Raw genomic sequence first — 16,413 nt, forward strand, 5'->3', positions numbered from 1 at the left:
GCCATCTCCTAATCTTACCTATCATTTTCAACCTTCGCAATGAAATAAAGACACAAAACTCAACAGAAACAAACGGGGAGCAGGGGTGCAAAATGGGAAAAATCCAACCCACAAACTGCATTTCTAACTAAGTAAGAAAACTTGACTAAAATAATCTGCTGAGAAGGGCACAGATTGCTGAAGCAATAAGAAACAGCAAAACACCCCACTCTTTCACATACTTGTCCAGAATTTGACATATTTTGAAGAAACTATCTTCAATGCTGGGTTACGTAGATGTATATGTCTATGTAATCTTCATTTCTAAAATTACAAGGACAAATTCTCTGCTGGAATAAACTAAAACAGCTCTATTGACTTCAATGAAGTTTTGTCTACTTTCATTAAGAGAACTGAGTTTCCAACACAGATGGATCAGAGCATGAAAACTCTGGAGAGGGATGTATAAGCCCTATTTCCCTTTAAATATCTGCTGAAGACAGCTTTTCTCCCTAGCCTCTGCTACTAAGTATCTCTCAGGCTTTCCTATAATGCCATTTTGAAGATAGATATTTGGAAGAGCCAGCACAAAACTAAATTTCAGACTCAACTCCACTGAATTGAATGAGAGCAGAATCAGTTCTAGAGCGGATTATGATACAATACTTCCCAGAATGGAAAAAAGCTGAAGGCCTTTTTCCCACTTGCCCCGGGGGGAGGGGGAAGGGAGAAAATCAGGCACTGCATTTGCACAGGCTCCTACCAAAGTCTCTAAAAATGTTTATACTTTGTACATCCCCTTCCCAGTATACAGAGTTTAGACAGCATCCACATAAATATATGTACCACGAATCCCAGTCTACGTGAATTTCCTGTCACTGGATGTGGGGATAGAACCTCTTATTCTTAGGACTCAACTTAGGACAGGGGGCACAGTGCTTTACAGTGGGCACACTGTAGTGTAGTTTCACCTCAGAACCTATCCAGTTCTGCTGACTAGAATGGAAGGAGAATCATGCCCTCCTTCACAGTCTTCCCAGTCCATTTAAGGATGTTTCTGCTCCAGCTAAGAGCTGTTCTTGCACTCAGCATCTTCACTGGTGCCCTTGCACAATTTACTCAAGATGGAAGGGAAGGTGTCTTTGTGCCTTCCTCCTCTTCCGTGTATTCTATGAGCAGCCCAGTCCCCCCACCATATATAATTAATAAGTATATACAGGTGTCTCATGTGTACTGTTTGGATTTTATCTCATCCTCCATTGCAGCTGAGATGCCCTTTATCATGAACGCTACCTTGCTCCCTTTGAAGCCAATGTGAGTTTTGTCATGAAATTCAAAAGGAGCAGAATTGGAACCCAATGTACTATTTGTTCTGTAAACTGTTTTTCTGTGATGCCTTCAATTACCCCCTCCTCCATGTACAATTTAGAATCCAAAGCACTAAAATAAATGTCTTTTAAATGGAATGCCTAGTTGTAGTTCCTGGTCAATAAAAAAAAAACCTCATCTTTGCTTGTATAAGCATTATTTAATATATGGGCATGGAACCGTCTACTATTTAATCCAATTTCTAAGTTCTCATTGACTTCAATGGGAGCAGGATGAACCCCATAGTAAAGGTTAGTATGTATACGTAACAAAATTGCACATTGACTTTCTTACCCTCATACCCATTTATAAAAACAAGTGATGAAATACTGTGTATATATTCTAGCTCAATTAAACTCAATTGGTTTGTATTTGCATGAGTCCATTGTTGCCAAAGTAAAATAAAACGATGGAAATCATGGTTGCCTGTTAGAGGAAGATACTGGACATCAGGCATCTCTTTAGAATAAGGCTTCACACGCTTCTCTGGGGTTTTACAATGTGTCCATTTGTCATTACTGTCCATGTGACATTAACACAGGCTGGTGCAGGAGAAATAGGCAGCGAATAAAAAGTTTAAAACCTTCACTCACTGTTAATGTGCAACTGATTAAGTTTACATCCACCCCTTGTTTATTCTTAAACAGAACATTATCTGGCCTGCACCTGAAATTCCCACTGCAGGGTCTTCTATTTTAAACACCACAGAATCATAGAATACTAGAACTATAAGGGACCTCAAGAGATCATCAAGTCCAGTTCCCTGCCTTCATAGCAGGATCAAGTACCATATAGATCATCCCTGATAGATATCTCTCTAACCTGCTCTTAAATTTCTCCAGTGATGGAGATTCCACAACCTTCATAGGCAATTTATTCTAATAATTTAATCACCCTGGCAGGTAGGAAGATTACCCTAATGTCCAGGGTAGGAAGTTTACCCTAAACCTCCTTCCTTTGCTACAATTTAAGCCCATTGCTTCTTGTCCTATCCCAGAGGTCAAGGAAAACACATTTTCTCAGTGAATGACCCAAATGTACTGCCAGAATTTAAAAAAAAAAAAAAGAGAGAGAGAGAGAGAGAGAGAGAGAAGTGAGAATGCCAGAGGATGTACAAAAACAACTCTCCTCCACTCCCCCCCTCCCCAAAATCCAAAACTACAACCCTTTCCTTGCTACCGCTAAAATCAGATTTATTTGGAGGAGGAAGGGGAGGAGTGGAAAGGGAAAATGGGAAGCAACATTTTTCTTCCGGGCTTTCTGCATCTCCCACCACCAGCACAAAAAATTGCCATGGTCACCAGGAGTTGGGGGAAAGGGAGACCAGGGCGGTTTCCTTTGGTGCTGCTCAGGAGCCCGAAGGAAGATGCTCAGGCTGCGCAGCGATTCCTACGCCCCCCTAGCTAGTTGGAACCTGCGGCTCCCTTCATTGTTATCCGGCAGGAAACGAGGCAGGGCGGGGGAGGGAGGAAACTCACCTTTGCGGCTGCTGCCGCTGGTGGCCACGTCCAAGTCCTCCTCCTCCTCCCCGGCAGGTGGGGAAGGAATTGCAGCGAGGAGGCCGGTGGGGCGCGGGGTCGGCTGGGGAGAAGCTGCTGCCGCCGCCGCTGTGCCGAGGCTAGGCTCAGCGCCCGGCGGGGTTAGGCTCGCCCCGTCCGGGGCTTCCGCCGGCGTTTGCCCCGAGGTGGCGCTGGGCTGGGGGCTCGGCACCGCGGCGGCTCGGGTGGGCGGGGCAGCGGTGGCCTCGGGGCTGTGCTCGTCCCCCTCCACCGCGCCGGTGACTGGGCGAGTGCCCGGCAGCGCCTCTCCCAGCTCCGAGCCGGTGCCCAGCGCGGAGACCAGGAGCCAGAGCAAAGCGAGCCGCGCCGGGCTCCCTGAGACCCTCATGGCGTGACGCAGCCCTCCGCCATCCGCTCCGCCAGCCAGCCCCCCGCGCCGCCGTGCGAAGAGCGCTGCCCGCCAGCCGGCCGCGGCACCATCCCTCCGCTCCTCACAGTGACAGCCGGCCGCGAGCCCTGCCTCCCTCGCGCCGCCACGGGCGGGTGGCGAGCCGCAACCAATAGCAAGCCAGCCCGGGGCACGTGATGGCGCCGCCCAGCCAATGGCAGGCGGGCTGGGGGCTTGGTTGCAGCGGACGGGGCCGTGCGGCATTGTGCGTTACCGGAGTGACATGGGAGGCCGCGCGTCGCTCGCTGCTGCTGCTAACAAAGAACTCACCTCCGCTCCCGCGTGCCCTTGGGGGGGGCTTGTTTCCATGGGGGGGGGCAGCGTTGAAGCTGCAGCAGGATTTTCCCCTTTCGTGCTTTTTAAATACAATTCCCGCTGGCATTTTGTCAAAGCCCAAGGTGCGGGGCTTGCGGGGAGAGGCGAAAAGCCCGCGGCACCGTGTCCTTCTCAGCCCAGAGCTTTCGTAACAGCCTCTCGCCCGTGTTTTCGTAACGGGAGCCCCAAGCGCCTCTCGCTGACAGCTGGAATGCAGCCACCTCTGGGGTGGAGTGGCCTGCTGTTCTGCTCCACTGGTGAGGTTATGTAACAGGCTCCAGTGGGAAGAAGCATGTTGAAGGGAGTAAGAAGGGGGTTGTGGTTAATGTTCACTCATGTTTTCCATCCATGGGTGAAATTAATTTTATGTGCACAGAGGCAATGCAGATGGCACCCCCACTAGAAATACATGCTGCTAGGTGTGATGCTCTACTAAATAACTGGGAGACACTTGAGTATCTCCTAACCCATGCACTCATTTTACAGGGAACACTGGTTCATAGGTACTGGAACTAGGCTTGTCAGAGTGCTGCAGCATCCCCTGGCTTGAAGGGTTTTCATTATGTACAGGGTTTCCCATTCCATACATCTATCACTACCCCTCCTATACAAATTGTTCCAGCACTCCTGCACTGATTGTGGTTACATGCATTAGATTGCTGTTCAGGAGATTAGGATGAAATTCTTGGCTTTGACAGAGTGCTGTCATCTTGTACAAATCACTTAATCTTTGGGCCTCAGTTCTCCACTGGTGAAACTGGAATAATAATGCTTTCTTTCTCCTGCTCTTTCTTTGTGTTGCTTATTAAAACTGCCATCTCTTAAGAGCAGGGACTATTAGTGTCAAGCAAGAATAGTCATTTAGAAACTAACCCATGAGGCTGATAACACTTTGAAATGAGCCTCAAGTTTGATAAAACACTGGCCACAGATTATGATCTAGGGTATTGGAGGCGACCTTAGTGAGACTGCACTATCATGGAAAACTACTGACACCACTGTGGAAAAAAATGGAATGAAATTATTATTTATTGAGCACCCAGAGTGAGGACACTGCTTCACAAACTTAACAGGGAGATCCAGCTCTGCTCCTCAGAGTTACAAGCAGCCCTATTCTGTTTTGTTACTAATGAAGAAAAACAAGACTGTGATAAACACAAATGCATGTGTGCCCAAGTGACTGCTATTGCGTTTTTACGTGAGACACTAGCTGATTATAGTGGGAGAACCTCTGCTAACACAAGACAGACAGGACATCATGTACTGCTGGAGCTGGAAGTAATGCAGATGTTTGCAATGTGTTTAGGTATTGTTTATAAAAACTGATAATTCAGGCTACTTTCAAAAAAGAAATGTGCTGGAAAATGTAGTCTTGTCAGGGTGGCGGGTATATTAGACAGGGGAAGGCATTGCCTTCCAAAACTGCCAGCATGGCCCCATCTTTCCCTTCCCTTCCCCTCCCCTCCCCTCCAGAATGCCTACTGGGGGCAGAGTGTTGCTGCTCTTGAGCACCCGCCCTCCCTGTGCTCCGGGACTGGGGAGGCTGGGGCTATGCACTGCCCACCCTCCCCATGTTCTAGGACTGGGGCAGCTGGGGTCATGAGCCTTCCTCCCTCCCCATGGTGCTGAGAGAGGGCAGCTTGGCTCCCATGGGGCAGGGCCTGAGCAGAAGAGGTAGGGCAGAGGGCTTCCCCCAGCCCTAACTTCACCCACTGCCCATGCTTCTTGTCACACTTTACTGTTGCTGATCTTATCAGCCACATGTTCTCATCATTATTTACATAGCACTTTACAAATGAGTAAGGGAGGCAACATCCCCACCCTGAGGATCTTAAAGAGACAACAGACAAAGGGAGACGGGGAAATAGGATGTGAAAAAAATTACAGAGTGAGTAGGATGTTTGAACTTCAGCATATCTGCTTTGGTTTCACATTTGGCTGTCTGTGATCTCTCTTTAGCAACAAAGCATTATGAGCTACCAAGGGTTGCTGGGCAAGTAGTGACACATCCCCTCATCCATTTGGATTTGTTCCATAGGGCTGTTAGGCATGCATCCTGTAGTTTCAGATTTTGTTGTTGGTAAACAGTATATACCATACTACACACATGCCATCCTCCCCCAAATGTGCTCTCTGTGAGTATATGGAGTTAATAAGATGCCTGGACAAAGTGAGTTTTGAGAAATAAATGGAAGGCCACACCCAAAGCCCATTACAATCAGTATTGACTGTATTGATTTCTGTGGGGTTTGGATCAGGCTATGAAAGAGGAGAGGAGTGAGTGGGGAGATTAGAAGGGAGTTACAGGCATACAGGACTTCATGGAAGAAAAAGTGCAGAGAGCAGAGCGAGAGGAGGAAATGAAGGAGGCTGTTAGCTGTGTATTCTTGTAAAAATGACTATCAATCTGAACAGTAATTTCTATTGTGCTGCTTCAAGGGGTAACTGAGTTAGTCTGTACAGGATAGACTTAAAAAAACAAATAGTCTTTAAAATGCTACCAGACTAACAAAACATGTAGATGGTATCTGTTCTTTTTACTACAGGCAGCAGATTTCAACAGGTGCCTCTCCAAAGTTTAGACATTACTTGTTGGAAGGCGGCAAGGTGATAGGGAACAGCCAGCATGGATTTGTAAAGAATAAATCATGTCAAACCACTCTGATAGATTTATTTGATAGGATAACGAGTCTTGTGGATAAGGGAGAAGCGGTGAATGTGGTATACCTAGACTTTAGTAAGGTGTTTGATACAAGCTTGCATGATATTCTTATCAATAAACTAGGCAAATACAATTTAGATGGGGCTACTATAAGGTGGGTGCATAACTGGCTGGAGAACCATACACAGAGAGTAGTTATTAATGGTTCACAATCCTGCTGGAAAGGTATAACAAGTGGGTTTCCTCAGGGGGTCTGTTTTGGGACCGGTTCTGTTCAATATCTTCATCAACAATTTAGATATTGGCATAGAAAGTACGCTTATTAAGTTTGCAGATGATACCAAGCTGGGAGGGGTTGTGACTGCTCTGGAGGATAGGGTCATCATTCAAAATGATCTGGACAAATTGGAGAAATAGTCTGAAGTAAACAGGATGAAGCTTAATAAAGACAAATGTAAAGTGCTCCACTTAGGAAGGAACAATCAGTTTCACACATACAGAATGGGAAGCAACTGTCTAGGAAGGAGCACAGCAGAAAGGGATCTAGAGGTTATAGTGGACCAAAAGGTGAATATGAGTCAGCAGTGTGATGCTCTTGCAAAAAAACCAAACATGATTCTGGGATGCATTAACAGGTGTGTTGTGAGCAAGACACGAGAAGTCATTCTTCCGCTCTATTCTGCGCCGGTTAGGCCTCAGTTGGAGTATTGTGTCCAGTTCTGGGCACCGCACTTCAAGAAAGATGTGGAGAAATTGGAAAGGGTCCAGAGAAGAGCAACAAGAATGATTAAAGGTCTAGAGAACATGACCTATGAAGGAAGGCTGAAAGAATTGAGTTTGTTTAGTTTAGAAAAGAGAAGACTGAGGGGGGACATGATAGCCGTTTTCAGGTATCTAAGAGAGTGTCATAAGGAGGAGGGAGAAAACTTGTTCATCTTGGCCTCTGAGGGTAGAACAAGAAGCAATGGGCTTAAACTGCAGCAAGGGAGGTTTAGGGTTGGACATTAGGAAAAAGTTCCTAACTGTAAGGGTAGTTAAACACTGGAATAAATTGCCCAGGGTGGTTGTGGAATCCCCATCTCTGGAGATATTTAAGAGTAGGTTAGATAAATGTCTATCAGGGATGGTCTAGACAGTATTTGGTCCTGCCATAGAGGCAGGGGACTGGACTCGATGACCTCTCGAGGTCCCTTCCAGTCCTAGTATTCTATGATTCCCCTCCCTTACTCCGAACAAAGCCAGATAACGCCTTTTCTAACTCCGCACTTGTCTACGAGGCAATTGACTGGCATAGTGCAACATGGACAATTTACTGGCACAGTGCTTCCTACTGGTCAAACTGGGAATTAGCTCAGTCCTCAGTCAGGTGCCCCCTTCTGGATGGTGTCTTGTCTATCATTGCTCTACATCACTGTTTCCTCTAACATTCTCTATCCTTGGTCAGGTTGAATTTTCTTTTGGATAGGTTAAACTTCTTATGTGCAACACCAGTATTGAAGTAGTGTATGGATGTGCACCACCAATATAAACAAAACACAAATCTTTTACAAGACACCTGTGTCTAATTGCTGTGAGGTACCCTTAGTGACTACAAAGCTTTCTTCCACTTGAAGGAGACTAGAAGCCCCAGAACAAATTAACACATGGCTTCAGGTTTTGTAGACAGATGCATGTTTCAAACAACTTGCAAATAAGGTTTCATCCTACAAAACAACTAGCATCACACCTATTACTTGATACTTCTGACTCATAAGAGCCAGAACTCTACCACATAGCAAAGATCTGGCCTTAATGCAATACAATATACCATGTATTAATTAGTAACACAGGATTAAAAGAAATCATTAAGTTCAGAGTTTTAGAACTGTAACGTTCAAAAAAATCTGTTGAAAATCTTTTTTTCTTTCTTATCTTAAGTTTTGAACACCTATGTAAACTTTGAAATGTAATCATGCAAATGTCTTCCTGGCACACAACCCCCCCATGCAGCCAGCTTCCTCCCCTCCCCCCGACAGATAGAGAGGACTGCAGCAAGTGAGTCAGGACACCCCAAACAAACTGCCCCCTGCCTCTATCTCACTGCACGTGCCAGCACCCACTCACCCTCTTGCTCCCATCCTACCCCATGCACTCAGCACCTTACCTCCCTCTTCCCAGCCTAGGAAGGTTGAAGAGACTGCTAGGTTTCTGTGTCTACCCCTCTCTCTTTCTCTTTCTCAGGCAGACAGGTCTCTCCAAACTCCCTTCTCCTCCCCTCCCCTCTGACTTCTCCCCAAGTCAATTAATTAATTACTCCCTCCAGCCACTTATTTCCTGCTTATCTCACCTGCTTATTTGCTCTGGGAGTATTTTAGTTCAGTGGGCGGCAGCTCTGCTTAGCTGCTGCTTAAAAATGCCTCACCCCTTGCTAGTCACCTGAGCTCCCTGCCTGTGCTGGAGCTTTGAACCTCTGAGTGGGGCTCAGAAAATAGCTGTGCACTCACACAACCATGCAGCTTAGAGGGAACTTAGCTCTACATTCTCTTTACCTTCTGGCTCTGGACCCACATTGCTCCCAAGACCACAATATCCTCTTCAGAACACTGCCCTCTGGCAGTGCCCAGTACTCTGGTTTCTTGCCCCTTTCCAGGTGTATCAGCAATGCTCAGTCTTGCACCTGCCACCCCGGCCAACTACAGTCAACATCTAGCCCCTCACCTCAAGGGCAAGCTGTTGCCTATATAGGCCATGCTCCAGTGTGGCTACATGCAAGGCAAATGAGGAAGGCAGAGGGACCAAAGGCCCACCCACTACTCTGGGTCCCAGCCCAGGGATCCTCTGGCAGCAGCTTTGTTCTGCCCTTCTTCACTCCCCTCTACTGCCTCTTGTTCCCTGGGACACTTCCCCATGACCCCTTGCACCTACTTGGTCCCTGTATCAAGGCCTACAGCTCCCCTGAGCCTGCCCAGCACAGTTCTATCCAGGGTGCTTTATCCCAGGGGCTACGTCTAGACTACATTCCTTTTTCGTAAAAGGGATGTAAATTATGTCTAATTTTCATAGAGGGATAAGGGATCTTTCAGAAAAGGCTTTATTTTCCGCAAGATCAGCATCTAGACTGGTGCTTTTTTCCGGCAAAGCTCCGTGCGGAAAAAAAGCGGCAGCCATTTTTATGCTAATGAAGCGCGGGAGATTTAAATACCCACTTCATTAGCAATTGCGATATGTCTAATTTACATCCCTTTTACGAAAAAGGGATGTAGTCTAGACGTAGCCAGGGAGTCTTGCAACCTCCCTGATCAAGACCCAGCTGCTCACTGTTCTGCTAAGCTGCTCCCTATAAACAGGGATGCTTCAGCAAGCCACCTTTTCATTGTCTCTCCTAGGAGGCCTTTCCTCATTGGCTGGGGCTCTGCACAAGCTCCCTCCAGCCTGCTTTAATCCCTTCTGGCTAGAGTGGAGCAGCCACCCCACTACACATAACTATTCCAGAATAACAATCTCAAAGCAAAACCCAAAGGGATGTAGCCTCCCTGCAGATCAAGCACCATATGGATTGATCTCTAGCTATTATGTAATAACTATTCTGGAATATCTTTCACAATGCAGAGTAATTATTCCAGAATAAAATCACTTTTTTTCAAGGAAAGAATAGCTCCATGGGAGGTTTTCCAGAATAACTAAATTATGCCAGAATTGTGATTCCAGAATAGTTATTTCAGAATGGCCATGTTGGCCATTTGTCTCCAAGTAAATAAGCAGGTCTTCATTGAAACTTTTGGCATGTTCCCACAGAATGTTTCAAATCTATCAAATCAGCACTTTCTGATGGAAAGCCATTCTCCTCGAAAAATTTCTATCAGCCATTCCCAAGCTCCAAACCACCCAAGCTGACCTCCCACATTTCAATGACAATTTAAAAAGTTAATTCTGACACCCAACAAAATACATGGTTCCAACATACAAAACTGAGTTTTTAAAATCAATGTTAATTACAAAGCAAGGAAAATTATTCCTCTCTGTGGAGTTAGTTTTCAAATCACTGAGCATCATATAGCATCACAACTCACATTAAGTCTATGAGTACAGGTTGCACCTCTAAAATCCGGGTTTCTAACGTACCGCAACATCCATAGTCTGGCTCAACCACGGATGAAAGGATCAGCGAGTCCTGGTGTGCTGCAGGGTGGTAGGGGCCCGGGAGCCTTCACATGGCTCAGCTGTGCTGCGGGGGAGGGAGGCACCAGGAGCCTGGGCACAGCTCAGTCGTCCCTTTTCCAGGACCCGTCAGGTCCCAAGGGTGCCAGATTAGGGAGGTCCAACCTATATTAAGCAGTTTTTGACATTATAGTGTCCTCTTAGTAAGCAAATCCCAGAAATTACTGTGAGTCTGATATCTACAAATGTGACCAGCCTTGTGATATAAATGTCAGTGTATGATTGTTTTGCTCCTTAAAAAGTACACTCCATAAACACACATTAATTCTAAGAATTCAAAATCATCCTCTGGAGAAAGTTGTTCTACATTATTATTATAATCTCCTGTCCATGTTTTATCGGTACAAGACAGCTTTTCCTACTGTGTGAATGTGAAGAACAACAGTCTGGCTGCGGTTGCTGTTGCTGCTTTAATGATCCCTGCCTCCTTAATTGGAGAGACTATATCTATGGGAGTAACCAGATTTGTTCATAGAGCCCTTCCTGGCCAAACTGTGGTGCCGTCTATTGTTACCTTTAGAACTCTAGTCTCTGTGTTAACAGTTGCTGTATTTAAAAGGAGATAAACTTGTTTAGGTCCCCACTTGTTGATGAATAAAATAAAATAATAACTTATTATTATTATTATTTACAATTTTTTTTCAAAATTAAATTGTCCCATGCAGCATTTGCACCCCAAACATTAAAAAATTGTGCTAGTGTATGTGAATCAGAATGGAAGACTGCTTTAGAGTCAATCTGAAATATAAGCAAAAGGCTTACCCCTGTTTTTGCTCCTGTAGACTAGTGAAATGCAAAAAGTAAACAGCATGGCTGCGTCTAGATTGGCATGATTTTCCGGAAATACTTTTAACCTAAAAGGTTTTCTGTTAAAAGTATTTCCGCAAAAGAGCGTCTAGATTGATCCTGGAGTTATCGTTAGAACGATGTGCTTTTGCGCAAAAGCGTGTCTAGATTGGCGGCGCACTTTTGCACAAAAGCAGAAGCCCGGAACCATTTTGAAGAGGGCAAAAGGGCACCAGCCCTTTCCGGGGGCAGGGCTGGAGCTCCGTTCAGATACGTGCTTAAAGGGGTCTCACCGGACAGCCGTTTGTCTCCTGTTCTGTGTGTTAGGACCTCTTGCAGGGACTGACAGCCCTAGCAGGTTTGGTGGTTGCCCTCTGCCTTTTGGACACCATCCTTTTGCCCCCTAGTGCTTTTTCCTGGTTTTGGTTTCTTGTGCCTTGCTTTGTCTGCCATGGAGCCACGGGTGGTCATGTGCCTGCTCTGGCCCCTGTCGGCCATTTTCGAGTGCCTGCAGCTGGTGCTCCAGGCTGGTGCCCTCGTGTTCCAGAACCAGGAGGTGCAGATTGCCTTGGACTCCCTCACCAGGGAGGCCATGGCGTCCCTGAGGCATCCCCACCCCACCGTGGAGAGGCCTGTGACGGACCGGGCCGTGTCTGGGCACAGCTTAGGGCGTCCGCTCAGGGCGAATTGCTCAAATCCGGGGCTCTTTACAGTCCCCCTGACTGGCGACCTCTCCAAACAGGCCACAAACCAGTCCCACAGAGCGCTTCAGCAGCCTGCCTGAAGCCTCCCGAGCAAAACCCCTTCGACACCCCAGCAATATCCGTGCCCCAGATGGCCCCAGGCCTATACACAGGTGGGGGGTCCTAGCACCCAATCCCACCTACCCCGAACAAGTTCTGTCCGGTTCCAAGAAACCAGCCACAGATCCCTGGTCAATTTACCCTCTGGATCTTACCCACAAATCACGCTGGGCCAATCCTTTAGAATCTATATCGAAAGGTTTATTATTACAGGAAAGAAAAGCATGAGAGTAAGGTTATTAAAGTACAGTACGTTACATGCACCGAATCTCCCAGTTCTCGATGCAGGCGCTAGCAGAGATGTTGCAGCTGCTGGTTAAAAGTCCTTATTGCACATCCTGAGATCAGGATGGGTTCCCAGGTCTTCCGGGCTCTTCAATCCCTGCAGTGCTGCCTCTGGGATGAAGTGCTGAGCTGAGAACCAAAATGGCCTCGACCACATGGCCTATTTATCTCCTTCCTGGCCTCTTCTGGTCTCAGCCGGTCACCTGGTCCTCAGCCTCTCTCTGCTGGCAGCCCTTGGGTCTCCGCCCTCCTGCTTTAGGTGTGTCTTTGGGCCATCAAGGGCCATTGTTCCACAGGGCTTTGCTACCCAGCCTGTCCATAGCAATGCTCAACCACATTCACAGAAATATCCAGCTTCCACACATATTACAGATTCCTACCTACACACATAGACATTATACATTCACATAAATAGCGTACATAAGATCAACAAACAATTCAATCCCCATTCAATCCCCCCATACCAATTTCTGGGGCCAACACCCCCACCCAGGGGTGCAGCAGCGATCTGGCTGCTTCCCTCCAATTCAGCAGCGTGACACCCCCAACGCAAAATTGATGCAGGAAGTGATGCCAGTAACATCACTGAGGGCATCACAGGCCTCCCCCAACAAAATGGTGGTGTGCCTCAGTTTCCCTTCTTACACAGGACCTTCTGGCTGGAACCCTTTTTGTACTGTAAGAAGTTCCAAGACCAGTTACAAGTGTTAACCACGAAATAGCAACATCACAATGTCCCCTTACATACCGTCTGTCGTTTGGTACATCTCCAGACAGATCACATGGTATTTTCATAAGATCATGCACACTGTATACCGTTACAATTCTCTGCAACAATAATCCATTGGTTACAAGAATTAACATCAGTAACAAGAACAATCCTATCTCAGGTGTATATTGACATTCTCCATCAGGCCCCTTCTCTGGCCCCACACCATTGCAGTTTTGGCCCTTCAGGTTTAAACTGCAAATCTTCCTGGCCAAAACAAGTCCTGCCCCTCCCCCTTGTCCTCTGGGCTCCAGGCCTGAAACCTCTGGCCAGACCAAGACAATGGGCTGGCTGGGTGTGACTCCCTGGCTCACAATGGCCCTGGAATTTTCCCCCTTCCCCCACTCAGTGGGGTAACAGCAGTGAGCTGTAGACTCCCAAGTCTCTCCTCTGTCCACCTCCAACCTCTGTTTCCACATGGAACCAGATATCCACCTCCCTGATTGAGTATGAGTGTCCACTGTGTCCAGAGATGGGAGCGTAACTGCCATCTCCTGCATCCTAGGGAGAGTGACCACACAGCTGTTCTGCTCTGCATACTTAGCTACACAGTCCTCCTCCTGAATCTGAGACACTAACTTCCCACTCTCCTCATTCACCTGGGAACAATCCTGTCCCACACACACTGACTTCCCAGCAAGCTGGTCACACACAGTCACTGGGTTAGCAGCCTGCTCCAGTTCTCTGGCTGTTCCTGCCTCCTCTGGAACAACCCTCAGTCCCTCCGAGACCTCTCCACCACCATCCACACTGGGTTTCCCTAAACCCAAGTCAGTGGAGTCACTGTTAACAGACAAGTTCTGTCTGTCAGGCACTGCAACAAGGGCCTCACACAAGAAGCTGCTGCCTTTTACAGGCAGAGCTTTCTCCTGAATGCCTTCTCCCAGCAAGGCCCTGTCACCTCCCTCAGTTACAGCAAACTGCTTGCTACAAGCACTGCCAGGACTCTCCTCCCTATGAGCTTCCTTAAGCAGCAGTTCACCCTTCCCTGGCTCTGCAGTAGCATTGCCCTGCTGAGCCCCAACCAATTCCTCCTGCAATTCCCTTACTCCCTGGGTCATCTCTGGCCCCTCAGGTGGATTCACAGATAATCCCCTTTCAGGCACATAGATAGACTCACAAGAGACAGGATCAGAGGCATCTTCACTCCCTGTACAGCTCTCTAGATGGCTGTAAACGGCCACACCATCATTAGGCACCAGAGTTAACACACCCTCATTCTCTCCTTGTGCCTGGGCTAAGGGGTCTCCCTGCTCCCACCGAGCAGCTCCCCCCTCTGCCAGCAACACAGCAGCATCAGGCACAATATCAGGGTCACCACTGTCCGGTCTCTGGGGTTCTGGTAAAACACTGACTGACTCTACCTGAGTCACCTCATCCCTCTCCCCAGCAGACACAAACCTTGGGCCACCCCCTTCCTGGGCCTTAGCCATATCCAGACCCAACTCTGGGACAACCACACTGCTCTCAGCCTTCACAGGCTGTGGGGCACCTTCCTCAGACACAGGAAGAAACTCTTCCCCACACACAGCCAGACAACCAGAGACAGTTTCACCCTTGTCCCAACACCCCTGGCTAATCTCAGGCATACAGCTAGCCACTGGGACAGCTTCCTTTACTGCCCCCTTGCTACTTCCACCAGCCAAATTGCCAGCTTGCACACACTGTGCTTCTTCACACAAATCAACTTCAGCTTGTGCAGGTTCAATTCCACAAACCTCACCAGCCACCAACTCCTCAACTAAAACTTCACTCTGGCCAGCCACTCCAGGCTGCCTCAGAGAAACACTTCCCTGATTTCTGGGCTCTTCTTGCCCTGGTTCTGATTCCAGCCTCACCTCTGAGGCATCAGACAGGCCCTCACCCACAGGCTCACTGCCCCCCTGCACAGACACACAGCCATCTGCCACAGGCACACATGTAGAGACACTTTCCCCTTGGTTACAGGGAGACTGACCAGCTCCAGGAAACTTTTCATACCCACATGCACCCCCTTCCCAAACCTCCCTGTTAGCTACAGGTAACACAAAAGGTTTGCATTCACACATGCTTTGGGGTTGGGTCATCACATCAGCTGGGCAAAATACGTCTGCCATATCATAAGCACACTGCATACCCACAGAGTTATACATTGAACCTTCAGGAGGATACAGTCTCTCTTGTTCTTTTAGTCTCTTAAGCTGGAGGTCAAGTCTAGCATCTTCCTCCTTGGCTAGGGCCATCTTCTTCACATGCTCTACCTCTTCCCTCCGCTGTCTCTCAGCATATTCTGCCTTTTTCTCCTCAAGTTCTGCTTTTCTCATCTCAAGTTCCCGATCCAGCTCCTTCTGTCTCTTAGCAATTTCTTCATCTGCCTTCTGCCTTCTTTCAGCAGCTTCCTTGGCTTGCTTCTGATCCCTTTCATCCACATCTCTGGTTAGTAACAACACTACCAGATCTAGTTTAGAGGCCCTTTTCCTAAAGGCAATGCCTCTCCCCAAGCACAAATCCTTCAGAGCACTTTTGCTCAGACTCTCATATAATTCCGGGTTCATTGCAGCGGCTCTTTAATCAACCAAACTCTCAACACCAAAAATCAAATTTAGACAGCGTGGGGTCCTGATCCCAAAGCTCAATTGACCAAGATCTGTGGATCCTGCCGACTACGCCACTGTGACGGACCGGGCCGTGTCTGGGCACAGCTTAGGGCGTCCGCTCAGGGCGAATTGCTCAAATCCGGGGCTCTTTACAGTCCCCCTGACTGGCGACCTCTCCAAACAGGCCACAAACCAGTCCCACAGAGCGCTTCAGCAGCCTGCCTGAAGCCTCCCGAGCAAAACCCCTTCGACACCCCAGCAATATCCGTGCCCCAGATGGCCCCAGGCCTATACACAGGTGGGGGGTCCTAGCACCCAATCCCACCTACCCCGAACAAGTTCTGTCCGGTTCCAAGAAACCAGCCACAGATCCCTGGTCAATTTACCCTCTGGATCTTACCCACAAATCACGCTGGGCCAATCCTTTAGAATCTATATCGAAAGGTTTATTATTACAGGAAAGAAAAGCATGAGAGTAAGGTTATTAAAGTACAGTACGTTACATGCACCGAATCTCCCAGTTCTCGATGCAGGCGCTAGCAGAGATGTTGCAGCTGCTGGTTAAAAGTCCTTATTGCACATCCTGAGATCAGGATGGGTTCCCAGGTCTTCCGGGCTCTTCAATCCCTGCAGTGCTGCCTCTGGGATGAAGTGCTGAGCTGAGAACCAAAATGGCCTCGACCACATGGCCTATTTATCTCCTTCCTGGCCTCTTCTGGTCTCAGC

General features: G+C 47.8%; 1 protein-coding gene across 1 annotated transcript in view; it reads right to left on the reverse strand.

Annotated features, from left to right (window-relative positions):
* MEGF9 (multiple EGF like domains 9) overlaps positions 1–3,386 on the reverse strand; it is a 120,088-nt gene extending 116,702 nt beyond the window's left edge. Inside the window, exon 1 of the mRNA XM_075905148.1 lies at positions 2,826–3,386. Coding sequence (XP_075761263.1) covers positions 2,826–3,234 — 409 coding nt within the window. The 5' untranslated portion in view covers positions 3,235–3,386. The remainder of the gene's footprint in view (positions 1–2,825) is intronic.
* Between the last annotated feature and the right edge of the window lie 13,027 nt (positions 3,387–16,413).

The sequence above is a fragment of the Pelodiscus sinensis genome, chromosome 22 (assembly GCF_049634645.1).
Source record: "Pelodiscus sinensis isolate JC-2024 chromosome 22, ASM4963464v1, whole genome shotgun sequence".
Taxonomy (NCBI): domain Eukaryota; kingdom Metazoa; phylum Chordata; order Testudines; family Trionychidae; genus Pelodiscus; species Pelodiscus sinensis.